At 36.3% G+C, this 27428-nt stretch overlaps 1 protein-coding gene and 1 long non-coding RNA gene across 12 annotated transcripts in view; one reads left to right on the top strand and one right to left on the bottom strand.

The window, feature by feature from the left end:
- The window catches only part of LOC140730444 (uncharacterized), a 47783-nt gene extending 37192 nt beyond the window's left edge, over positions 1-10591 (bottom strand). For 2 of the 6 annotated variants that reach the window (XR_012099613.1, XR_012099608.1), the window contains exons 1-3: positions 10296-10591; positions 6596-6748; positions 5657-5759 (exon numbers count right to left, since the gene is read on the bottom strand). This is a non-coding gene — a long non-coding RNA (uncharacterized lncRNA). Of the gene's footprint in view, positions 1-5656; positions 5760-6595; positions 6749-8376; positions 8480-8560; positions 8896-10295 lie in introns of those variants that run through there. The other 4 variants (XR_012099612.1, XR_012099609.1, XR_012099610.1 and 1 more) reach the window with 4 other exon arrangements.
- Positions 9117-27428, top strand: part of prox1a (prospero homeobox 1a) — a 99784-nt gene continuing 81472 nt past the window's right edge. For 5 of the 6 annotated variants that reach the window (XM_073050858.1, XM_073050857.1, XM_073050856.1 and 2 more), the window contains exons 1-3: positions 9150-9324; positions 14134-15916; positions 25616-25720. In XM_073050858.1, coding sequence (XP_072906959.1) covers positions 14201-15916; positions 25616-25720 — 1821 coding nt within the window. In that variant the 5' untranslated portion in view covers positions 9150-9324; positions 14134-14200. Of the gene's footprint in view, positions 9325-14133; positions 15917-25615; positions 25721-27428 lie in introns of all 6 variants that reach the window. The other variant, XM_073050854.1, reaches the window with a different exon arrangement.

The raw sequence follows: 27428 nt of genomic DNA, 5'->3' as shown, positions 1-27428 counted from the left end.
CCAAAAGAGCCTTTGCTGCTCTTAGGAGGAGAATCTTTGAAGATTAAGATTTCACACGCAAACACACATGATGGACTGAATAGCAGATTCCTCTTCTATTGTACAATGAACTCTTATAACTTCAAATATCAACGGAGAAATATCACTGTCGATCTTTACACAAAATCCTAAAAACCCTGGGACAGGGTGTGAGAGTAAATGTGAATGCCCTCTCCCGGACAACAGTCCTAACATCGAGACTTTTCTTGGAGCCAGTTCACTCCACTGGACTGGCATGACGTTCACAGGTCAACATCAGATTCCAGATTCCTATACTCTTCCAGGTTGCGTCAGGTAGAAGGATTACTAGGTACTTAGCGGGAAAGTTTCTAGGATGTTCTCAAAACCCCCTTGAAGAAAGGTAACATCATCAGAGACTCGTGAGAGTCCCTGGCCAATGACCTCTCAAAATTCAGAATGCCTCAGGAACCTTGAATCCATGTGTCAGTAGCACATGGAGCCGAATGCTAACAAAGAGAGGGGTGTAGAATGTCTCGAGCTACCTATCTGCCCACTGCTTCCTTCTCGTTGGCCTCATCTTCTGAGAACCCACAGACCCGGAATGGAAAGAAGTTATCCTACATCTCCAGGGACGCCTTCAGAGAAGAAAGAGAGAAGAGCAAATATTACGGTATCCCTTCCTATTGGGGCCATTTTCTAGATAATAAATTCGATTAAAATAACACATTCATTAATAAAGCGGTTCAAGTACTGTATATCCCTATTATAACATGTTCAAATGGTATTAGAGCGGTAAGATTTAAATACAGATTTCAAGGTATCAAGTACAAGATCAAAATATTTCAACAGGCTACTTATAAGCCCGCGGAGAATAAATCATGCCATCCTCTTCCGATGCAGAAATAAGGAAATGAGCAACTAGTGGATTTAGCGATGTGCAAGAGCGGATTAAAACAAACAAAAAAAAAATGCCTGGACTCTTAAAAATGTGTTTATATGTCCGATTAACACTTTGGCATAAAAAGTGGTCTAATCTTGAAGATGAAAAACGTCTGAGTCCAAATTGCTTTTATAACTCCCTCCAACACAAAGCAACACGTGTTTTCCAATTCCCTCCGGAGTTTCAAATAAAGTAGCGATCTACTTTATTTTTCAGTCTTTCAGATTGCAGCACAGGGAAACAACAAACGTAATCTGTTACCTCAGAATCGTGGTGCTAGTAATCTGAAATCCACATGAACGGGTGGCACTACACAATATTGTTGTAAAAATAAAAATTATTCTACGGGTGATCCTTCTGGAACGTCCTGTGTGCAGTGTGTGATAAGAGATGTCCAAAGTTAATAAACAGGTTTCCTCTACACCTCATCAGCGCCTTCCTTTTCTAAGCAATTGTTCCTTTAATGTTTTCGCGTGTTTTTCCATTTATTCACAAATACGCCTCTGGGGTAGATGCGAGATTATTCGTCGCGTTTCAAAAATAAATGCCAAGAATGGAGACACCTGTTTTGGAAAGACACTGGCGCTAAAAATGATTATAAAATTATCGTTATAGGCCAGAGTGACCTCAGAGAGGATTGTTATTTACTTATATTTTGGAAACTGTTGCAATCGCCTTCCAATCAACATTATATGTACTTTGGCAATTTATAACTCAATAGGAAAATCCAGGTAGAGAACTTTTGCACAAGAAAACAAGATCACGTCAGAACAATAAAGCACTGAAAACTACAGATTATTTCAAGCAGTGAAGAAAAGAAGATGTTAGAGAACTAAAACTTGGAAATAAAAATAAATCATTCTGTTAGAGAAGAAAAATGAATAGTCTCCTATGTAATTAATTATTTTGTGAAACAAACTAAAGATTTAATTATGCTTCTTCTTTTTAGCATTGCTGTGCACAGTATACTTGTTCAAACCGTAAACACATTACAGGAGTTAACTGGATCCTATTACTTAATTGATCTACAGTATTCCGCCACACATTTCTTGGGCACAAATGGGATTTTTAATTGAAATCCCCTGAAGTAACATGTCTTACAATCTATTAACTATAAATACTCTTGATTTGCAATAAAAGAGATGCTATATTCCCTGAGAGAATGTTATTATCCACTCTATAATGATTTTCAAAAGAATGCCAGGTGTTATATTATTTTGGATGATCTTGACCACATTTCAAACAACTGGATTTATACTTTCAAAACATGATTACTTTATAAAAGACTATTCTGATTATATTAATATAACAGTTTTAGGTTATTTGAATAAGAATCGATTGACCCAATTGTGATAGAAATAGGACTTGATGGACATATTCTTCAAATATTCAAATTAACTGTTGTTACAGTTAAGTGAAAGTTCATGTTAGCAATGCGTGTCTCCTTTTTAAGAAATATCCAATTTAAAGACAAATAAACCACTTCATTATTTTGTTATTCAAAATTATTTTCACTAGAATAACTTCGACTTAGTTCTTAAGTTTTTCTAATCTACAAATGGGCCAAACCTGTCAGAATTATGGTAACATTCAAATAAATTATTCACAGTCCTAGCTAGAGAAGCAAGACAAAATGTCCTGTTCTCATTGCTAAAGGATTTTTTTTTATTATTAATTAAAACCAAGTCTGTTCAAATTCACGTGGATGAGTAATGTATGAGATAGAATAATTTCAACCAAACGAAATATTTTTAAGCATTTTCAGTCCTCCTCTGACTTTTTTTAAGAGATCAATATTTAAGTAAGCATTAAATCCAGGTCTTTAAGGCATGACATCAGGAAGGATCTCTTCACTAAAAATGAATTGGGTAAATTTGGAGCTCTCTGAACCCAACAAACACTGTTGAGGAGAGATGAAATGAAATGCTCAAATCAGAGATCAATGAATTTTGTTAGGCAAGGGTGTAAAGAGTTATGTAAAGAATGTGAGTGGTTGGAGTTAGAAAGAGAACTGCTGTGGTCTAATTAAGTGATAGGAGTAGCTCATCCAGATTTCCGTGTTCACAGAGTTGTGGCTGGCCATGTTGATAGGTGTAGTGAGACTCATCTAAACCCATTGATTTTAGAGACATTTTATTATCAATGAGACCCAAATTAATGGTTTGCCAACTACCTAGAGGGTTTACTGAATGTTCTCAACTCTAATACAGAAGATATTAGTTTAAGAATTGTCTGTTATTTTTAAATAATTAGATTTTGATTACTAGATGATGAGTTTTACCCATCCATGATTAGAACTTATGCAGTGTCCTGCACAGGGGTAATGAATATCCTGTGAGGCAGTGCTAGCAAAAATACTTTCCAAGTGGAATTAATTGTGTGCCCATCAGCCCAAGTTTGAAAACTGTCTGCAGCATAAAGGAAAAGGACTAGAGAGTTAAAATACAATTGGAATATAGAATAGTGCAAACAGAAGGAGACCATTCATTCCAGCAAGTCAGCACCAGCGCTTTCAAAGAGCAATCCAGTTCATTCTAGTTTCCTTTTGTTTTACCATATCCCTTTCTGGTTCAAACATTTATAGAGTTCAGTTTTCAAGGCTATTATTGAAACTGCCCTCTTGGACAGAACACTCTAAATCTTAACTATTTGTTTCCTAAATGAAGTTTTCTCTCACTGACATTGCAACAATACTTGAGCTACTTAAACGTAAACAGTTCCATCAGATCTTTTCATTGCCTTTTGTCCTCTGACAAAGTGGACGAAGCCAAAAATATGTTCATAATTAACAATAAGAAAATAAAGCAAATGAATAACATAGGAAATAGATATATGGTGAATTCCATAATTAGACAGAAACTATGTTTCCACTTCATTTCCATGTTCTTGCTTTTGTTCAATATCACTTGGTGCCCATGCTTAACATACATGTGGTCTTGAAAGCAGCTTATTTCTAAAATGTATATCCTACGATGGGAGAATTTCATATTTCTACTGTATTTAATGTGAAAAACGTATTTTAAATATCAGTTTAGAAATGTCACACAGCACATTAAATATACCCTGATCAGTAGCAACAGTTTTTTTTCTATATCAAACATTAGACATCTTTTTAAACATCATAAAAGTGATCCTTTACTTTTAAAAGATTTATAAGAAAGTCTTTCACAACATTTGGATTCCAAAAATCACTTTGCAGTCAATAGATCTTCCATATGAAACATTAACTTTTCTGTATTTAATTTTAAATTTTGCCTATTACATCCAATAGGAAGCCAAAAAGGGTCATGATCTAAGATATCGGTGAAAAGACAACAACATCAGATATGTGGTTGTCCCTCAGTTCTTCAGTGAAAAGATAACACCATTAGTTACGTGGCTGCCTTTCAGACCTTCAGTGTAAAGACAACAACATCAGTTAACTATGTGGTTGTCCCTCAGTTCTGCACTGAGTGTTGGGTTCAGGATTATGCAACTAACTTGATTATTTAACTAAGCCCAGATGTTGGTTTGGTGAATCCATGGTGCCATCTCTGAAGGTCAACATACCCACCCAATGAACAGTTTCCAAACCAAGTTTGCAAAGTAACAAATAAAACAGATAGAATACTGGACCAATTGCAAATGGAATATAACTTTAGCACAAATAGTATTAATTATGTTGATAATGCATAAAACATGGAAATACTGTGTTCATTCAGACCTTTGATACAGAAAATTAGACTATCAAAGGAGACTGCTGAAATCCAAGTTACAATGTCTCAGACATGCTAAGCATTAGTTAGCCAGAATGAAACAGTCTTTAAAGCAAGACAAGTTAACTGTCCAGTTTGTTGTTGATGTTGCTCTGGCATGTGATAAGGACTACTTTCCTCGATGCCTCATCAGGTTGGACTCATCACAACAATAGCAGAACTACCCTTTACTGTACTGGACTACCTGATGATGGAAACAGCCTGCCACTGAAATGGGTACGTCTGTGTGAGTGTGGGGGGGTTATCGGTGAAATCAAGATGGACACTAGATTCTACATACTGCATATTGTTATATAGATACTGCTAAGAATCCCCATGCACTGAGTAAGTGAGGACTAGGAGTGAAAACTCCATTTAATTATCTATCCGGAACGGTAGATCTATTATTTGTTTTAAAAAATGCAGACCTAATAATGATGATATATTTAAAAGTGCACTACCCTTCTATATCCACTTCGAAAATGTATTAGAATTTTTAATCTTTATTGTTTATAAGTTGTAAAATTGTTAGATTCATTGATTTATCTTGGGGCCTTTTCATTAACCTCCCATTATCTTCATCCATTCCTAAACTTGGACACTTGCTATCTAAGAGGATTTTTTCTCGCCTTCGTCTTGAGGCATAGTTTTTGGAGAATGGTGACATTGGAGATGCATCCTGGGTAACTATGGAATTAAATGGGTTTTCCAATTTCAGAAAAATCTTCCCCGTTTCCTCAATCACACTTTCATTTGTTTAATGAGCGTTCTTAGTCGCTTGAAACATTATGATAGGGTGTGCCCAACTTTGGCCAGAAAAGGTAGCGTAGCAATGCACGGAGAAAGAAGTGTAAGACCAATAAGCGATATAACATTCAAAAGTTAATATACTAAGTTGTTTGAGTTGAGTACATTTTACTGGAATGCGTCCATCTCAACCCCGCTTCGATTAAGGGTATAGGAACACTGGCAGCTAAAATACCTTCTTGTTTTTTGAAGATGCTGTTGAAAGGAAATAAACATGTCTTTACACAGGAAACAGCAACGGATCGCCTTGCATTTAGGTAGCTCAGTAAGAAATGGATCTGCAATAAAGGATCAGTTTGTTTTCAGTCACAGGTTATGATTCTTGAGGCTAAACAAGACAACGCGACGTACAATTGTAAAAAATCCTTCCCCAAGTCTGCTTTACCCCCTGCAATGAGTGTGTGTTTCCCCCTAATATGGTGAGTAGTTACTCTGTTTATTTTATTATTCTATAATATAATATTCAGATTTGCCAACCCAAAGCTATGAAATGCATAGCTTGGAAGCTGCTTAATTTCTCGAACTCAATTTGCCATTTGAGAAATGGCAAGTGAAGAACAGTATGACGCTGATGAAAATCTCATTAGGTGTACGGCTTCATTTTAAAGCACCTACCGAGAGGAAATTAAAAAAAAACAAAGGTTAAGAAATACAGGGTGTGAGTTTCAACTTTCACCTGTGGTGTATTAACTAAAATCTTGAGTAGAAAAAAACTGAAATCAAATTTAAATTACTATTATAAAGAAATGCAGAGAACATGCAGAAAACCAAGGCTCAGAATAGACGACTATGAAAGTGTTCGAACATACTAAATACTTCATCGCTGATGGTTAACTGCGGAACTATTGCAACTAAAGTTTTCAGTGATCCGTCAACGAGAGTCTATCCCAATAGCCAAGTACACTATAAAACCTATCTTTTAAGGTGACCCAAACCGCACCAGGGAATATTGAGGTTATTTTGTACTTAAACTATGCACCTCTTTCCTCTCAACATACATTTTACGCGCTGTTGTAAAGACTATCACGATTAGCGCTACTCGCGTTAAAACAAATCCAAGGACATACGATAGCGACGCGTATTAGTAATTTAGCAACTGGTGTATGAACTTTACCTTAAAATCGTTCCCCTCTAAATCTTCCGCTAGAAATTAGACTGCGGCCTGGGTGGAGCTCCTGCTTTAAATTTCGATCCATCAGCTGCCATTTCCTCATAGTTTATCTGAGCGATTGTCCTGTATTCTGCAGTAAAAAGGTGTAACCGCGACCTGAGTATCAAATCAAAACCAGTTCTATCATAAGTTTGAGCAAAACATGTAACTTGTGCCTAGCTAAACCTGAAATACATTCATCACTAATATTTTTGTCTAATTGACAAAATTGCAATGAGATGATCTCTATGGTCATATGATACAGAAATATAAATCTTACGGTCTGAAACTGGCATCCCAATAATGTTTTATTATAAAGTCAACAATTTTAAGTGATTGGTGCTGCAATAACCCTACCGTATTCAAACACCCACCCATTCAGCATGACAATTACTTCCAAGCAAGCAGGTCTTATTAATCCTTATTTCATTTTCCTTTATTGATGATCTCAATTATGTAAAGTTATTCGATCAGATTAATTAGTGCTTTTGGATGGCATGGCAGAATAAATGGAGCCAGCTCGATCTGAAGAAACATCGCTTCTCTGACATCCAAATGTTGGGATGACATTTAGAACTGATTCCTGTTTTCTTACGTTTAAAATAGATTAAATTATGAATTTGGGGTTGTGACGATAACCCGACAAACCGAACACCTACAGCTTTCAGGGGAATCTGGTGAAGTTAGCTTCTACCACTTCATATGGAGTTTTAACTTGCAAGAGCTCAAAGAAGATGTCTACATTTCAATAAGAAGTAATTCTGATAATTGTCATTCATTTTTTCACAATACTTTAAACCAGCATTAGGGTGATCGACAAAAGAAGAAAGCTTCGTTCTATACTTTAGAATAGACCATTAGTTGTGGGCAGATACAGCCTGGTCATTACAGTTGAGCATTGTCCCTGTGTTGTGAATATGTATTCGCAACATAGGAACAATGCGATTGGCGCGCATCGAAAACTGTTTGAACACACAGAGCTCCATTCCTTTTTAATAGCGGCAAACGCCAGAATAGAGTGAGCACGGTCAAGTCCTAAACTTTGATACCTGGCAAATCCAATTTGTAAGTGGCAGAAATTTTCATCCCATTTATGTTAAGAAAGGCTGTATTTGAATATATTTCTTAGTTTGATACTCAACAGCGTCAATTATTTCAGTTGCATTATAAAGCCAGATTCCATTAAAAAACGCATGAGATCCTTCGGCAATTTCAACCCAATATCTTGTTGATTCAGCACGCAATACCTAAGATTTTTATGAGTTTAAAACATGATACACAAATCACTAGACTTAACTTCATTAGTTACTGAATCTAGTTCGATTTTGTTTCTCCATCACAACACTGTATTGAATTCATGAGCGAAATGGATATCGTATGGTCGAAACTGGCGAAGTCTTTGATTTGTTGTCAGAAGATACATCGCAGTTTATACTCGCAACGGTTAATGTTATCAAATTACACTGTGAATAACAAATCTGCAACTTAAACACAGCAATGGCTAATATGTTGCAGGCAGAAAGTTACTTGTGATCACTAAGGTTAACTGTCACTCAGTATCATAAGAGAATTAAAAACTCGCGATTAGAAAATTGCCATGGCGTTTTGATAAACAACAATGTCAACATTTTTGTATTCTTAGCGAGCTTTTCAAAGGAAATAATTATATCACGACTAACATTGGTTTAACTGGAGTTTATAATTATAATCCACAACTCTGTGTTTGTACTGATTTCATTACGTACACCGCAAGAAGTTCCCTCATTCTGTTATTTTCGCTGCATTCCTCCACTTTCGATGTATTAAGCTCATATGAAGCTATAACCACTTAATTTAAATTTCAAGGGTTTGGAGAAAAAAAGTGTCATGTCCTAAATAGTCAACGTTAACTCCTTCCAACACGTTATCTTTACTTTCAGCTTTCCCTACCAGAGATTAGGGTTCCCCCAGAGGTCCGGATGCGATCCCAATATTGATTGCGCATCTTTTTTTTCCATCGCTACACTGGCTTGTCCGTCATCAATCCTCCCTAATGCCCATTGTCGACACACAAATAGATTTTTGTTTTGTTGCTCTGGTGTAATAGTAGTGAGCAGATCTTTCTCTCAAATATTAACTATATTTTGTTGGAAGTAAAACAGCTCCAGTGTTCTTTACTTCTGAAATCAAATAACACGAGTCGAGTCCGGGGAAAATATGACAATGGTAAAACATTTTTATGGAAATAATTCAGTTTATTGTAATATGCGGCTCAGCGGCTCCAGTCAAAGTTGGCATTGGTGAACAAGATGAGAAAAGCGCGGGGGGGGGGGTGGGGGGGAAGAGAAAAATATCCTCAGCCCTGGAGCACGTGACGCATCTAAACCGGTCCTCACGCCGATTGGTTGGAAGGCAACATTTTGAAGCCGACCGCCAAGCTTTGTCTTATTGGACAGCAGCGATCGCAATTGCGATTGGTTTGAGTGGATGATGTCACAAAGACTATGACGCGCGTTCTTCCTGTTTCCTTCCTCGCGTCTTGAAGTGTATCTTCAGCGGCTTGCGCAGAATTAACAATCAGAGAGGAACGCGGCGCGAAGCCCTGCCTCCTGGAGGTATACAACCCTCACCATCTCTAACCCCTCTCTCTGTCTCTCCCTCCCTCCTGTAAGCAGCAAGCTTTCCTCTTCGCTGGCCACTAATACTACAGCACAGTAAGTAACCTTGTTCCCTGCTTACCTTTCACCATGTCCTTCAGAAACTTTAAACGCCTGCTTGCAGCTGGCTCCCATACCTTCAAAGGATTTCTTTTTAAAATCCCATATGTATTTTGGAAAGAGTAGAGAAGTATTTCTAACCCCTTTGTGTTTTGTATACAATACGCTGCTTGTTTTCCAAATATTGCTTTGTACTCTTTTGTCCCATCATCTGCTGCCTCTTTGTCTTTTGTCAAGTATACTATCCTAGGTATTTCGTGTCTCGTCATGCAACGGATTTGGTTTTTGATGTGCATGGATACTTTTTTTCCTGATCTAGTGAAGATTTGTTAGTTTCGGTTTGCTTTCCTTTGGGTTATAATTTAGTTAATAAATGTGCTATTGTGTAGTTAGATTCGTCTTGCATTGTGCTCACGCTTGTGATTTCGTGAAACTTAATAGTAACAGTGATTAAATTAAGGGTATTTTAAAGTGGATGGAGGGTCATAGTGGCTGTAGCCTTTGCTACCATCTCTTTTCCCCCACCCCCTCTCCCTACCCCCCCCCCCCACACACACACCCTCCTCACACACAGACAACATACACGCTCACAAGGCGGCTGTATTGATAGTCAGATATGGACAAAGAAGTTGTCGTCACAAGGTGTCCTTTGTCAAAATTTCCCCCCTTGTACCCACTTGCATTTCTGCTCCGAATAGTCGCTGAATCTCGGGGCATTAGTCTTGGCGTTCGTACCATTAACGCGTGAAACTCCGACCTCGCTCTTGGTTGTACTTAATGTGGAGGTGCGCTGTCAGATTGGATGGTCGGATTTGCATTGACAAGGATTGATTAGCAGTAAACAGTATTTACAGGAACTACGTTTGAACAGTTGGAATGATAATATGTGCGGAAAAGATGCATTTTGTTTTAGTGCAAACAGGTTGTAGATTATTTGACGAGGAGGAAGAGAAAAACATTGGCCTTACCGGGAAAGTGAAATCAACTTTCTGAAAGTGAATTTTGCTGCATCGCGGATCTTGGAAGCGTAGTTTTGTGGTTTGATTAAAATAATCCAAACATTTGTTGGTGCTGCCCTTCATTATTTGCACATTGCCTTCTTTAGTTTGAGCTCGGTGGAGATCTGGGTTTGTTCTCCTGTGACTGTGACCTTTGTAGAATTGCCTTTAATTGTTTACAGACAATTCAAAGTCGCTGGCATCCCCGCGTGTCTTGTACATTGTTCCTGAAATTGATGTTTACCCAGCCAGCTGCTGGATGCTTGTAACACAGGCGCAACAGCGGAAGGATCGCCTTGCTAATGTTTTCCTGAAGGTTCCCCTCCACCCCCATCCCAACCCCCTTCAAACGCCAGGCCCGTTTGAAAGTGAACTGGTAAGCACTGAAAGACAGTTTTTTTTAAGAGGCGAAGGTTCAGGATGGTGAAAGGTGTTGAATGGTATGGCACTTGATAGAAACTGCGCATGGGCGCTGGCAGACAGGTGCGCGGTGTCTAAAAAGGCAGGTGCAGCTTCGTCTTATAAAGGCTCAGCAGTGTCTGGCTGCGATCAGATCCTTAATGAACATCGCGATATATCACAATTAACGCCGATCCGCCCTCCAAAGAGCACATAATTTTGTTAAAAAAGAGGTATCGTCAGCTGCAGGTACGCGGATTATAAGAAAATTATAATCGGGTGCATTATACAGTCCGCAAATGCTTGTTTCCGATCACTTATACACGTCGTCTTTAAAAGAAATGAAATGATCTGAGAATTATTCAGAGTTGTGTGAGAGACTAAGTCCAGTCTAACCGCAGCAGCCCAGAGAGGTGTTTTGTTTTTCCACTTGCTAAAAATCCCCATTTAAAACTCCAGGAAAATTTGGAGCTTTGAAGGAATTTGAAGTATCAGTTTGCTTCCTGAATAACTGAGCTGTAATTCGTTGATTTTATTAACATCTTTACTAACATCCGTAAATCTCTGTAAAGTTTAATTAACTGCTGTGCTTCGTTGTTTCAATTACGGACAATTGATAAGTTATATAAAACTTCCCTAATACACTAGTCCTGCACCTATCAGCCAAAACATCATCAGTTACTTGGTAAACCAGAGGAAGCTACATTCATGGTAGTTACAAAGTTTTAAAGTCGAGTACTGTGATTATTCAAGTTATTTTTAAAATTAAGAGCAGAAACAGAATTCCACAAAAACTCGTTTAGGTACCTTGCACCTTTACAGGTGAGCAGACTGTGTACTGGACTGGGCTGTCCAGAGGAAAACTAAATGGACAACTCGCTTGCAAAGATTCTGCTTCAGTCACTGTTTTAATTAATTTTGGACGAGAGAATCAGAAAAGACTTGAGAATTATTAGATGGTAAAAGTTCAAGTTATTAACTAAATGTATTTCATAATTATAACAGGTGATATTTTTCTAACTAGGAGTGATTTTTTTTAATGCACAGCTGTGTTTTCAGAAATTTAAAATGGGGCCTGTTAGCATCATGAGAATATTGTTTCTTTAATATTCTTTCCATACACAGTCTCTTTTGGAGTCAGGGACATTCACTTGGACCATGTTAACTATTCTTCCCCTTTTCATTCTTCCTCAACCCCGAACTAGAAGGCTAAATGACAACTGTTGTCCCTGTTGTTTTGTTTTACAGCATAATAAACAATTGAATTAACACAAGTATGCTGCAGATCTTGGTAGATGAATGAGTACAGAGAGGAATATTGCCTTTGCTTCAGGTAACCAGGCCAGTTTATTCCCAAGGAAATAACTGTTGAGAATGTATTCTCCCAGTTGATTGAGCTAAAGATTGTCCACTGTCAAGGCAATAATTATAGGTAATTCATGTTTAAATGCATTTAACATAATCCGATTTCATTCCCGTCCATCCCACACTCTACATATGAAGTGTCAATGCACTTATTTAAAAATAATATAAATAGACATATAATTGGGTGATATTTGTTAATTATCACAATCTTATCAAACATACTTGTTGATGGGGCTTAAAATGATCTTCAATTAGTAAAGGATTTTTAGTATCTGGATAGAATCTAAAAATCTATTTTGAAAGCTTTGCTGCTGTGATCTTTAGAATTACATTTCAAAATCTCCAAGTAGTTTAGAAATTAAAATTAATATCAAAATTAACAATTTTGACATTGCAAGTTTAAAAACGTGCACAGCTATCATAAATGTTTATACCTTAAGTAGTCATCATCTTGCATTAAATGCAAATTAACCGAGAAGAATAAACTCTGAAAACTTATCACAAGGATTATATTTTGCTCCAGTTTTATATTAGCTACAAACAATACATTCAGGGACTAAGCATATTGCAAGCCTAAATATCAGATCTCTCTAAAGGTATTGCTTAATCATTATGAACCATTTACAAATATTTGCAGGTTGGAAGCTGCTTAGATAAAGCTTGTTTCTGTATAGATAGTCACTCACAGCTGTGGTGTTGTGGAATATGTGCATGTTTTTACAGGTGAGTTGAAAGGGATGGGAGCAATTCCAAACTGTCTGCATGCTGCCTTTGGCAAGCAGTCATGCTATTGTGGAGATGAGTATTGTACAGTTGATGTAAAAGTTTCACATGGGTATATCTAGCATGAAAAATATTTTGCGACTTGCTGTTTATGTAAGTTAAAGATTTAAACCATTTGTTCAATAGTCTAATGCTTATAACCTTTATGGAATTTGGTCTGTTAGTTAATCAAGCATGGATCACCTGTAAATTGGCTTTTCGTGAGAACTGATACATTTCTGCCTTTCTGATCTTGGGAAATTAAGTTCTGGCATGAAAGAAAGTGCATGCCCTTCCTTTCTCGTGCTTATGCTTGCTGTTTTCTTGCTTTGTCACTAATTTCAAATGGTGATTTTTTTTTTGAGACAATAAAGGCAATAGCATAGCATCTAAATTTTATATAACAAAAATTCCTTTTGATTTATATTTTTCATTATTATATGAAATATTTTAACCACTGGCCTTTCATTAGTTGAATATTACCATAATTTTTTTTAAATATGTAAATATTTAGTACTCATTGTCAGTTAGGTTTTTTGTATTGTATGAAATAGGAAGCAATTTCTTAACACCAAAAGCATTAGATAACCTTTTGTCAGCAATTACCTATTTTTTTAAAAAAGAATAAATAGATAGTTTAAATCTATATTTAGGTTTGCGCTGTCTTTCATTTTGTGCAGTTAGTAATGCCATATCTTGTGGCATTCTTGGAATGAAGCGCAGAAGAAACAGATGTAATTTAGAAAGTTCATTAGTTAACACACAGAAGAAGGCAATGGTAAACTACTTCTGTGGGAAGTTTTTCCAAGAGCAATCATGGTCATGGAAAGACCATGATCGCCTATATCATACGACATGGCACATAGCAAATGAATTAGTTAACAGTGCATAGAAAAATATTGATAAAGTTAATTCTCACAAATTGTTTGCAAATTTTTTTCAGTAAAGTATGTTTATATTAAGCTGTGGTATTGAAAAATAGGAATATATTAAAATGCTATTCTTTTATAATGAATTTGATTTTGACTTAAAAGTCTGATAATAAAATCAGACTTAATTTTGTGCACGTTGGTTACTTTTCTACTCTATTCCAAATCATTGGAATAGAAATATTATTAAAGAACTATTTAATTCCAAACCAAATGCATATTGAGCTACGATAAGTGTATTGTTTCATTAAACCTTAGTACTGGCACGTTCCTATTTTATACAGAATTGAAGTCAGGAAATTTGGAGAAAATTAAAGAAAATGATTCATCGGTCCTTTTGTTCTGTTGGCTAGGGTCCCGGGATTCTCGAGCTGTGCCCAGCTGACAAGCCTTTGAAGATGGCACAATAACAGTCCAGTGATGCCTGACCATGACAGCATAGCCCTCTTAACCAGACATACTAAAAGACGAAGAGTCGATATTGGAGTGAAGAGAACTGTAGGGACATCTACAGTGTTAACTAAAGCAAAAGGGAAGCTATTCAGTGCCATGAATCCCCAAAGCTCAGATCAGGACATTGAGTGCTCAGTGGTTCAACATACGGATGGGGACAAATCAAATGTGCTCCGCAAGCTGTTGAAGAGAGCAAACTCGTATGAAGATGCCATGATGCCTTTTCCTGGAGCTACCATAATTTCCCAACTGCTGAAAAACAATGCAACCAAGAATGGAAGCACAGAGCACAATTTGCAAACTAGTGGTCTCTCTAGTACAGGCTCAGAGGCAAATCAGGAAGATGCCTGTAGTAATTCTTCAAGGGAAAGTGCCCAAGAATGCACATCACCATTTAGCAGACCCAACATGAGCCAGTTTGATGTAGATCGGCTTTGTGATGAACATTTGCGGGCGAAACGTGCACGAGTTGAAAACATAATTCGAGGCATGAGTCATTCACCAAATGTGGCACTACGGGGTGGGGAGAATGATCGAGATGGGGTACAGCAGCCTGTAAGTCCCAGAGAGAGTTACAGGGAAAACAAACGTAAGCAGAAGCTTCCCCAACAACAGCAACAGAGTTTTCAGCAACTGGTTACAGCCCGGAAAGAGCAAAAGAGAGAAGAACGACGGCAATTGAAGCAACAGTTGGAAGACATGCAGAAGCAACTGCGCCAGCTCCAGGAAAAGTTCTACCAAATATACGACAGCACAGATTCTGAAAATGATGAAGATGGCAACCTGTCTGAAGATAGCATGCAATCAGAAACTGCTGATACCAGAGCACATGACAGATCTGATAATGAGATATCAGAATTAGATCCAGGGCATTTCCTTGATCGTGCCCGTGCTCTTATAAGGGAACAGGAAATGGCAGCAGAAAATGAGAAACTGAAGAGGGATGGCCACTCAAGGAAAAACCAGGGCTTGACCACCTTGCATGCTGAAGGGAAACAGCTAGCTGAGACTCTTAAACAGGAACTCAATTCCACCATGTCACAAGTAGTGGACTCTGTTGTCAAAATGTTCTCTAAATCCTCCCACCAACTTCCTCAGGTCTTCCCCCCTATCCAGATTCCACAAGCAAGATTTGCCATGAATGGTGAAAACCACAACTTTCATACAACAAATCAACGACTTCAGTGCTTTGGTGATGTTATCATTTCTAACCCCTTGAATACTTTTGCCAACATGCATGTGTCTAATTCCTCAGACCAGACGGAAGCACTGCCTCTAGTAGTACGCAAAAACTCATCAGAGCAGTCTGCCTCCACCCCCTCGATGGGAGGCCACCACACTTCTCATCATCAATCCCCACTCTCAGCTGCCGCAGGATTTTCATCCCCTGCTTTTCGCCATCCGCTGCCTCTTCCCCTCATGGCCTATTCCTTTCAGAGCTCAATAGGTAATGCCTCCAACACAGTATCTGGAAAAGACAGGTCATCTCCCGAGTCCTTGGACTTGACCAGGGAAACTGCCTGTCTGCGGACCAAAGTGTCATCGCACCACATGAACCATCGTCCGTGCTCACCAATCCATCCATCCAGCACAGCTGAAGGTCTCTCTTTGTCTCTCATTAAGTCTGAGTGCAGTGACTTGCAAGATATGGCAGACATTTCACCATATTCTGGAAATACAATATCCTTTTCTGATTATTCTTTAAGGTCTAAAACAGATATGTGCAACTAGAGAGAATTCTGAGGTTTCATCCATGTAGCCCCCCTTGATATCATTAGAATTTTGAGTTGAACTTTAAAGGGTATGGGTATTAATTTTATTTACCATCATTACCTGTTTTTTGGATAGCCCAGACAGTGAAGATGCAACAAGTGTGTCACCCCCACGCTCTAATGTTCTGCAAGTTCAGTGCAGCTGTCTGCTATGCATGATTAACCTCTGTTCAGCTGTACACAGAAATCTTTTGTCCTTGTATATACAAAGCAAATGATTTTAAAAGCTTGTGAGCACAATCAGAGTGGGCTCAGCAGAACCAAACTTCTTTCACAAGATTTACTGTACTTTTTCCATATTTTAGGTAAACAGATGCAGTTTTCAAAAATATTGTTATGAACTATCAAATTGGTGTATCAGTTGCAAATTGTCTTCTTTCAGAGAGCCACTTCTCTGTACAGTTTTTCCTTTTGTTTTATCCTATCACTTTGTCGAAGTAATAGAGCTTCTATTTTTATTCTTAAAAGATTTGTTGACAGTAGTCAGTAACATACGGCACCATTTGTTGTTGCTTAGCAGCACTCTGTGGTATTTTGTGATTTTAATGACCAGCTACATATTTCACAGGTAACAAAAAAGCACTTTTAAAATTGCAGTTATGAGTTTATTACCTTACATTAACACCTGGATTTAAAAATCATATGCAAGGCCTTTAGTGTGACGTACCCTAGTCACAAATTTTAGAAATGAATATGTCACAAGAACTTTGATATATTTGGTGTAATTAATATGGAAGATGTTGGGCCTTCTTTCTTTTCCATAGTTATAATTTAATATCTTCAAAGAAAAAAACTTATTATATGTGCTATTTTGTACTTATTAAAAAAGAGCAAATATGACTGGATTAAAGATACACTGTGTGCAACTGTGTTCAGTTGTATCTCAATAACTTCAGTTTTGTAGTATGGTTAGCAACAGATTATTTGGATGCAAGTTGCAATCCCAACCCCTTTATGATAAAGGAAACAGTTGAATGGCTGTTCTCAAGATTCCACCCTTGTTCCTCCATGTCACAAACTTCCTTTGCATCTCAAGAAAATAGCCTGGTAGAATATGAAAATTATTTGCATACAGCAATATGGAGCAGATCTACAGCCTTGCACGAGGCTAACGTGTACAGCTAGTCTCCATGGGTTGAGCAGAAAATAAGATGGCTTGTAAACTAAAATAAAATAAATGGTTCTAAAGCTGTCCAGTTTTTAATTTATTTAACTGGGAATAATCTGGTAACTAAGACTACATTACATAAGGCATGAAGTAATGTAAAAGACTATAATCAGAGCAAACAGGGATTGAGAAATTCAAATTCTGCAATGACCTGCTCAATCCTAAATTTTGTATTTTTGTTTTAGTTGCAGGAATAACAGTAGATATAGTGAAATTTTAGAGCAAATGTCACTTTGATTATGATTTTTAAATGATTGTATGATTAAAGCATGATTTTAGAAAGCTGAATTGGCAATAGTAATTAATGTTTCAGTTACACTGTTGCCGGCTTTGATCCAATTGTGCAATTTTATGTTGTACCACACTGACATAACTCATTTGACTCTCAGGTAATTCTACATATTTGCCTTGTAAAAACTCTATGCAGACTACACACAAACTCGTGTGGTGGTTGAATACTGCTTTAGGTTCAGCTGCAGTGCAGTATTTCTCTGATCTTTTATTTTCATGAGCAGATGTCTTTCATTAATTTATGGATTTATCATCTTTTCTTTTTCTTTTACACCTGGCAGCTGGCTCAAGTTTCAGCAGTTATTGTCTATTTTGCATGACATGTAGAATTGAATGTCATCTGTCTTAACAAAGCTGAAGCTAAAAGAATGAGGTGAGCCACATGAGCTACTGGGACAGAGCTGTACGTTTTCTTACCTTCTTAATATTTATTTGTGCTCATTTCTTCTGGCCTTGAATGGGCTGTGCTCACATTCTGTGCAGCTGTATGTTTACAAAATCTATTCCAACATGAGTCATTGTGCATGTGTAAGTATCCTAGAAACAGCTAGAGCTTTCTTGGGAGAACAGTCGCTTTTAGCGTAAGCACTTAAAAGGGAAAATGGTCAGTTCTGCTTTACATTATTTGGTGTTACATGAATTTCAGCTGCTTTTTGTAGTTGATGCTCAAAATAAGTTATGCAAAGTAACAATTAACTAACATTGTTTAAAAACAAGTTCCTCATTAATGTATTTATTAATAAGTTTTTATTAAGAACTTTTATAAAAGATAGTGATTTAAATTTTCAGTTTGCTTTTAGCATTGTAATTGTATAGATATGTAGTAGCATTTAAAATTTGATCCTTTAAGTTTGCTTTTGTTTTATAAATCTGTCTTTTTAAGCATTTCAAAAAATCTGCTCTGTAGATTCTAAATCCTTTAAACAACAAAGCAAGTTAAACCTAAACAGCATATCACTGGCAGTTAAGCCTCTTTCTCTTTGTTCTGTACCATTTACCTTTTTTTTTCTTGCTTACTCCATCCCCTTCTAAATATAATGATTCATTCTGAGGTACTCCACAAATGCTGACAGTGTGATAGGAAAAGTCCATTCTTTTTGAATAAGTTTGAGTGGCTTGCACAGGCATGATCTCTCCATGATCTCTGCAGAACCCTATACTGTCTGCAATTTTTGGGCAGGAAATGTGTTTTGATTTGTTTTCATCCTTGGTATTATTTCCACTGCCAACATAACTAAATAGGAATAATTTCAGAAGGTAAGGACGAAATTTGGAGTATAGATGGATGGTTCAATATGACACCTCAGAGCGATTGCTAACTCAATTATTGGGGATCCTTTAGGCATTACTTATGAAAGTGAGATTTGCAAAGAAATACAGGTTTTGAAAAACGTTCTGGGGGCCCTACATTGATGCTGCTCTTTAATGTCAGTGTTAATGCTTTATATTGTGGTGCAAGGTCTTTATGTAAATTTCTACTGTGATATTCTGTGGAGTATAAGACATAAATGATAGTATAACCTATTTTTCTCTTAAGAAGTCAAAGTATACCTAAAATGAAACAAGGTAGAAATGAACAATTTACCTCAACAGCAGATTTTATTGAAGTATGCATTTTTGAAAACAATTTTATGACAATAGTAAAAGTATGGCATAAGCCAAAGTTATCAATGGTTATAATTAGAGTTATGTGATTTATTAGTGCAAGGTTGAAAAAAATTGCCACCTCTTTCCTCAAATTGGGCTACATTTTAAAGTGTAAAATTTTAAGAGATTGCTAAATGGGTTTGCACCACATAATGATTCTGTATATCCATCAAGTGTCGGTACTCCCAAGAAACGCGGGTGTAAACTGAGCTCTGCTCGCTCTTTAACGTTTCAGCAAGCAGAGCTCTCCACGCAGAATGACCTCTGAACTATTCGGCACAAAAAATAAAAGCTCAAGTGTTGTTAACATTTCCTTTTAAATGATGCTGTTGTTTTGATTTCATTTTGAAAAAGGAGGTCCAACAATAAAATTATAATCCTTTAAGCATCATGAAATGTCTTGCAGTGGATCTGTTATAGTATGTTGAGATGTTGGTGTGAGGCAAAGGTTCACCTCTTCTCTTAATTTCTCTGAAAGGAGTTGTAAGAGGTCTGTTCAGAAATGCTAAATATGCAATTCATTTTTTGGAATTCCCAAAATGATATTTTCCAACTTTCTTTGGCTCCTGGAGGCAATTTAAAAAAATATTCCTATTAAGCTCATGTGACATTTAAAGAGTGAGAATAACTTCTTCTTACAATAAAAATTGACATGGCAACACTTTGAAGTAGTTAAGAGTAAAACTTAAAGGATCAAATTAATTTTGAATCTTTCCAATTTTGTTAAATATAAATATAGGCAAAGGAGACTGCAGATGCTGGAATCTGGAACAACTTATATAAATGAATGTATTTTATTTGATAGATAATATTTAAATAAACATTTAGCTTGATTGTTTTATTGAAAACTGTTCTTCCAAAGTATAATACTGCAGATATGCCTCTGCTGTAGAACTGAGGAACAAAGAAAACATATCAGCTGTTCCAACAAATCATCCACAAAAATTGAACCATGACAAACTTCTTAAAATGAGTTACTTTGCTTTCTCAGCTTTCATTATTGCTATAAATGTTCAATACTCTTGAAAAGAATAAGAGTTCATATAATCGCCAATAAAACCTTAAATCACATTTAACCAAATCAAATAAAGCAATATTTCTATGAATGGTTAATTTCCTTTGGAAATATACTTCAATTGCCATGAGCCAGCCTCCACCCCACTGGACAGTAAAGAAGAATGGGTCCACTCTAAACAGCGTTTTCTGTTGCAGAAACACAGTTCACTGGTTTAGTTCCTATTAAGAATGTAAGCATTCTTAAGCGCAAGAATGCAATGTATATCTTTCTCAGATTTGTGCAGGTATTTAGCATTGTTAGAAATATGAAGTCCTGGTGTATAGATAAATTAATAAAAATAACACATATATGATTAATTTAAAACCTGGGTGTTTGACAAATATGAGATCAGAACTGGTAAGTGGGAGCAAAAATGCTGTTAGAAGGCTGAGGATTGTAGGAACAATCTCCAGCTTAAGATTTCTTGGGGCTGGAGAAGCAAGCCAAGGTTAGGGCAGGTTGGCTTAAATTCCTAATGGGGTTTGTATGAACATATTTTCTCCACCTCTTTTCAAAGTATTCCACTGAAGTATCTTTTTTGTTTACCTCAGACTCTTGTTGCAAGTCCATGATTCCCATTCTTTTCTGTTGTCACAGTTAACTTTTTGCAGGTGTTGTTAATGGAATTATGGCTGTCATCATAGAGTTCCCCTGCCTGTGCGAAGATAAATAAAGATAATGTGGTGGGGGAGGTGTTTGGTGAGACATGTTATCTGCATATCTGCCACCATATTACTCCTCTATACTTTTCCCAGTCAGTGATGGGTGGGAGTAATCTGCAGTATTGGTTCTTATCCAAGTAAGAATGTAAGATGTTAAATCAAAAGATTTTCAGAAAAATATTTGGAGCAACTTCTTTTACCCATACTTGTGCTCTCTTTGTTCTCGATCATCTTAGCAGTAATCTTCAGTTGAGTTCAGAACGTGGTAATAAAGAGAATGGAGTTACTTGATTTCTTCTTGTTCTCAAACAATATGGGAATTCTTTGTGTGTTAGCAAACTGACGTAGATTAACTAAACATTCTTAAGAGTAAAATTTACTAAAATAGAACCAATCTTCTTACCAAGATGTTATTTAGAACCACTGTATAATTTAAACTTTTCCATAATATATGCATCAAGCAATGAGTTAAAGCCAATTTTAGCTCAATGAATAGCAACTTTATTTGACATTGCTTTTTTTGCAAATTATGCTTCACACATTACATTATCATTTGTAGACAGATTCATAGAGCACATTTCTGGAATGCAATCTGTCTGTCAAGTTGGTTAATATGTCCTTCTGCTAATCAAAAAATTAATTTTCATATTAACTTTTTTTAGTCAATAACAGATTAGTAACTAAATATATGGATTATTTACATCTCACTACTTATTAATGAATATTTCTTCATCTCAGTATTTAAAAAGGTTTAAATCTAATAAAGCATGCTTTATGAGCAATAAATATTGTATCACTGCATCCCAAGAGCAAATTAGAGTAAAATTATATACACTTGGAAAATTTAGTGGTAATCTAATGTTTTTAGGAAGTAAAAGTAGGGTCAAATCTGAATGATTATAATTTTTGTGCCAACTGTTTTTAATGATTTATGTTGAACTACTTAAATAATTGTTTGAGTAAGTAACTTCCATAATGATAATTAATATAGAAATAAGGTATTAAAATACCTGGACCAGTCATAGTCATTTAGCACAGAAGCAGGATCTCCATCTCACCTTGTCTACGTGACTGAGTGCCCGTTAAGCTAATCTCATTTACCTGCACTTGCCCATAGCCTTCCATGCCTTGGTGATCAGGTGCTTGACTACATACGTTATAAATGTCGCGTGAATGTCTGCCTCCTTCATTCTCTAAAGCAGCAGATTCCAGATTCTAAACGCCTAGGTGGATAAAATTCTTGCTCAGATCCCCTCCTAACTTCTTGTGCCTCATCTTAAACCTTTTCCCTTTAGCAATTTGGAAAAAAATTAATACATTCTATCCTATCTATGCCACTCATAATTTTTAAGTCATCAGATCCACTTCTCCAAGGAAAACCAGCACAACCTCTGGGAGTTTTTACTAATAACTGAAAAGTACCATCTGGGCAAATTCCTGATGATTCTCTAGAAATGAAGGGGTTAGACTATGAGGAGAAATTGAGTTGCTGGGACTGTACTCACTGGAATTCAGAAGAATGAGAGGAGAGCTCATAGAAACATATAAAATTATGAATGGAATAGATAAGGTAGAGGCAGGAAAGTGTTCCACTGGTAGGTGAGACTAGAACTAGAGACATAACTCAAGATTAGGGGGACTAAATTTAGGACTGAGATGAGGAGGAACTACTTTTACCAGAGGGTGGTGTATCTGTGGAATTCTCTACCCAATAAAGCAGTAGAGGCTTCCTCAGTAAATATATTTAAGACCAGGTTAGATAGATGTTTGCATAGTAGGGGAATTGAGGGTTATGGGGAAAAGGAAGTAGTTGAAGATGAGTCAATGGTCAGATCAGCCATGATCTTATTGAATGGTGGAGCAGGCTCAATGAGCCAGATGGCCCACTCCTGCTCCTATTTCTCATGTTCTTAAGTAAGGGGATTTTCATACAAAAATTTTATGCTCTTGTCATCTCCTGACCACCTCTCCAAAGCAAGCACATTCTTTCCATAGGGTGCTGACAAGATCAGTACACAGTACTCCAGCTGTAGCCTAATCAATGTTTTATAAAGTTAAACCGTATTTTGTAAACACTTCCTTGATGAAAACTCTTCAATGAAAATAAAAAATACTTTGAAAGATGCTCCAATATTTGTAGGTTGCCTTCCAATTGTATTTCAATTTGGCAGGTAAAGACCCATTTAAAATTTTACTTTAATAATTGTAAAATCCCATTCAGAAGAGTGAAGGCTGTAATTATTTAGTAGGTGATTATTTTCAATTTTCTGATACTTCGTCTGAGATATTTTTAGTAGTTATGTTAATTGGGTAGCTATCAACTTTTATAAATTTCATTAATGGAGTAATTAAGACTGTTTAGATGGAAGAAAATAATATTTATAACAATTATATCTTCAAGGAGTTGTTATCCTTCTAAATGCAAAATTTTCTTAGTCAGAGTGTCACTGGCATAACAACTGTAAGCCTGTAAAATTGCTTTGCTCAACTCTTAATCTTATGGGATTTTAGCCTTGTGGCAAATCTGTAGTAATAATTTTGGTGTTAATGATGAACTTATACTAGTATATTTTGTTTAGCAATTTTTCGGATCCATAGTACTTTATCTGGAAATTAATGTAACAAGAAATACTAGGTAGCAAAGTTTACCAGTTTACAAAAAGATATCAAATGAAGCCCAGTGCCTGCAATATAGAGAGCTGAATGAGGATATAATTGAAAGTGAGGTTAAAGATCCTGTGAATAGAGTAGTCTCATTCTTCCATACCAAAATGAGAGAGACAAATTACAGTTATTTGTATGCTTTAACTAAGTGGGCTCTATATAAACCATTATTATTTTATCAAGTTAAGTCCATGCTAAATGTTCATTAAAGACAAATTGTGTACTATGTTTGATTTCTTAATTTATTTTTAAAATGTAAAATTTGAAAATATCCAGTGATGGTGCTAACTTGCATACTCTATTTATAACTAGCACAATTGTGCTGAAATCACATTCAAGCTGATTCTCAAGGCTTAAAGTAAAATTTAAAATGTATATCAATTGTTTAGGATTCCACTATTAATATGATAATATTGTCAATTCATGCAACCCTAATCTCCCTTTCCCAGTGGGCCTCCTTCAGACCTCGGGATTGAACACAGCAGAAATCACCAGTTGGTTTTTAAATTTATGTAGTTGAACTGAAACTAACAAATGAATTCTAAAAGAATGCACTCCTGAATAGAAATTTAAATTGGGATATAGTTCAAAAGATGATATCCTTGCAAGTCTGCAGTTTTCCATATGGCAGTGTCTACCTTGCAGAATTTAGTTCACATCTTTCAAGCATTTTGAAGGTTCTGTCTGTTTCTGGTCGTTCCATTATTTCCTTCAATGCAGACAGCCATTGATTCTTTTAGTTCTCAGCACTCCAAGTACCACTGTGGAACAGCTTGCTATACTTCCTTCCATTTGCCGTTGTTATTTCACTTATGCATTATGACAGATGGCAGTGGAGAGTGTAATGCTCTTTTAGTCTTCCCTATCAGTCTAATGGAGGTCACATAAGGTTTTTCAACTCTTCCCAAGGTACAAGAAGCATGTCAATCATGAGTTATCTCAGCCATCATTAAGCTTTTGAAATACAAAGTATCGGCTTGATCCAGTTCCTTAAGAGTTTGTTCACTTTGACCTGATCTCCTCTTACAATGATTTCACCTCTGTAATAAATTTGTAGATCTCTTCAAAATCACTTGTGTAGTCATGGAAGTTGCAGCATTTTTGCTCTTAAATGTAATCTTCAATAAAATGCCCTTTGAAATAACTTCTGGAAGGCACCCCTTAATTGACCTTCCAGGGCCCACATTGATTTTCTCCACATGCATCTTCATTTCTGATAAATTATAAAGCCATTAATTTGTGGAGGAAATGGTGGGCGAACTGCAGCACAGATGTGCCAAAGCCCTTCTAATGCACAAAGCACAAAAGAGTGCCAAGGATGCTGTTTGAAAAGCAGAATTGCTAGATTGTTACGATTAGCGTTGCATTAAACTTTCTCCTGGGAACTATTTTAGGAAGCTTCTGTCTTCAGAGCTGAAGGATAATAATATTTGCAGATAAATAGGTTTCTTTATCAATGTAAGAAAAAAAATATTGATCAGTTGGCCCCTGGGGGCTCTTTGACTGTCAGAAAACTAACCTTTCGTACATCTTGGTTCAGTAGCCTTGCATAGGTCAGATATCACTAGATCTACCCGGTAACCTCTGTGTAAGGTTTCTAGGCATACTGTGTTCTCTGCTATGAGTAAAGATGTTTAATTTTTAACTTTATAATAATACCCTTTTTGTTTTGCGAATTTCTTTTGCATCTCTAGCTAACTTGTTAAATTTTAATGCCTGTTGTGAATTATTCTGGCACAATATAATAGTTGTTTTATTTCTTCTTGGAATTAATGAATACTGTAGCTTTATCAGTGGAGTAACAATGCTGTAAGACTTGTGTTTGTAAATGCTGTTGTATCCATTATTAATCTATAGACAGTGCAATATTTCTGTTCTGTCCTAGCTAATGTCTTGGGGGGGGGGGGAGGGGGAAGAACTGCACCTTGAAAGAATTAAGTTTTATGCTTTTAGTTAACATTGAAAAAGTCAATATTATGTGATTGTTAAACTATTGGTAGTTTTTGGTTTATTCATTCAGTTTGGCTTTTCATTAAAACATCGCTCAGAAGACTCGTGCTGTACAGTTTTTTTTCCTATAAATGTTCTGTATATTTTCCTTGACACTTAGCATCGTACATACAGGAGGGACTGTCACCCAATCACCTGAAAAAGGCAAAGCTGATGTTCTTCTACACCCGGTACCCCAGTTCAAATATGCTGAAGATGTTCTTCTCTGATGTGAAGGTAGGTGCGAGGAGGATATTTTGCTCTGTCATGGCTATTACAGCAGCAAAACAATGGCAATTACAGTCTTCTATTTACTATTTAATTTGATTTTAATGTAGTATAGACTGAGCATAAGGATGGTGAATAAACTGACAGATTCAGGCCACATTATTCAAATGAGAATATGAAGTCTGTCTGGTCACAGCTGCACCCTTACTCTGCTTCCAGTGTATTTAACCCCAATTTATATTTTTACTTTCCTAATTTGAACTATTTGTTCTTCCTCCACCTCAACATCAAAATAGCTACTAAATTTATTCTAATACTTAAAATTGAGTTTTTATTTGTTTGTAATTATCAGCAAAATAGTCAAAGACAGTTTTACTACTTTCATAATTTGATAATTTTGATATGTTTCCCCTCCTTCAGAGTTAGGAATTGCTTTCAGTTCTTGTCAGTGATCACACATTCAACAAGTCACACAGTTCTGCAGTTTCTTCTCATCAAATAATTAACAAAATCACAAGTACATTGAATATTGGTTCATCTGATGTGAGGCTCCCTATTTAATTTTAAGAATATTTTATAGATAATAGGCAAGTATTATTGAATTGCTTCACTTATTAATGAGTACTTGCAAAGCTTCAAATCGTTCCCATTTGTTGCAGACATTTCATGAAAGGTTTTAAAGCCTATTTGGAGAAAATGAGTAATCAAGGTCAGAGTTATTGCGCTGAATTTAGTTTTTGAGAGAAGTTATGATCGTAATGAGGAAGGACTCCGTGTCAAATGGAGTTCTTTACTGCACCTTCCTTGACTGTGAGCTTTGCTTTCCATCTCTTTAATTTTGAAGTATCAACAATAAACCAAAGACCAGATGTTAATATTTAAATATGAAGATTTTACATATTGCCATCTTTGCAGTAATACATATCTGCAGTATTGTTAACCAAATATTCCCTATTGCTCTGGGTTTGCAAGCTTAAGCACCAGTGAAACCTTGTTATCTCTTTCTATGGGAGAAAATAGGAGCTGAATTGAATCATTAGTCCAGCTTAAGTTTGTTCTTTTAAGTTGGGTAAGTTTTTAGCCTTCAGCTTTGAAGGTGCATAACAAAGTCCTTCCTTTAGATTGATGCCAAGGTAAACTTGCATACATTTGAACAATGGACAGATAAAAATTCCTGAGGTCTTCAATAATTGAAATGGATGCAATTCTTGATCATTTCCCATTCTGACTAATGAAATAGTTCCACCATTAGCTGTTCATCACACATGAGGATGATTCAGCCCAAAGAGAATTAAAGCTTTGCATGAACTTTTTTTTTAACTGCTCCTGGAAAGTTTTATCCACAAGTTAGAGGCAGCAATGCTTTTTGCAATTTTTTTTCATTATCAAAACCAGTCAACACCGGAAATGATTTTAATAGATGGGTGAAAATTGGAAGTTGCCAACTGAAGCTGATCTGTATTACTGGCTAATTTTTTAAGCAATACTTTATCAATTGAAAAAAATAGGGGTAGTTCAAAAGAATACTGCTCTTGTGAAGATCAGTAGATTCTAATCATTGGCCTTCTAACTTTGCTGGGAATGCACTGCTTAGAGGGCAAAAAGAACATATGTTTGTTTTCTATCCTTCCGATAGGCACACTTGAGACCTATAGAAGTGTGACATTCAAAGTTCATTTATATTCTGATGCACCATCAGTGGTGACAGGCACACAGG

Source organism: Hemitrygon akajei, chromosome 7 (assembly GCF_048418815.1).
Source record: "Hemitrygon akajei chromosome 7, sHemAka1.3, whole genome shotgun sequence".
Lineage (NCBI taxonomy): Eukaryota > Metazoa > Chordata > Chondrichthyes > Myliobatiformes > Dasyatidae > Hemitrygon > Hemitrygon akajei.
Note: the sequence above shows the minus strand (reverse complement) of the source record. Positions and strands in the feature narration are given on the sequence as shown.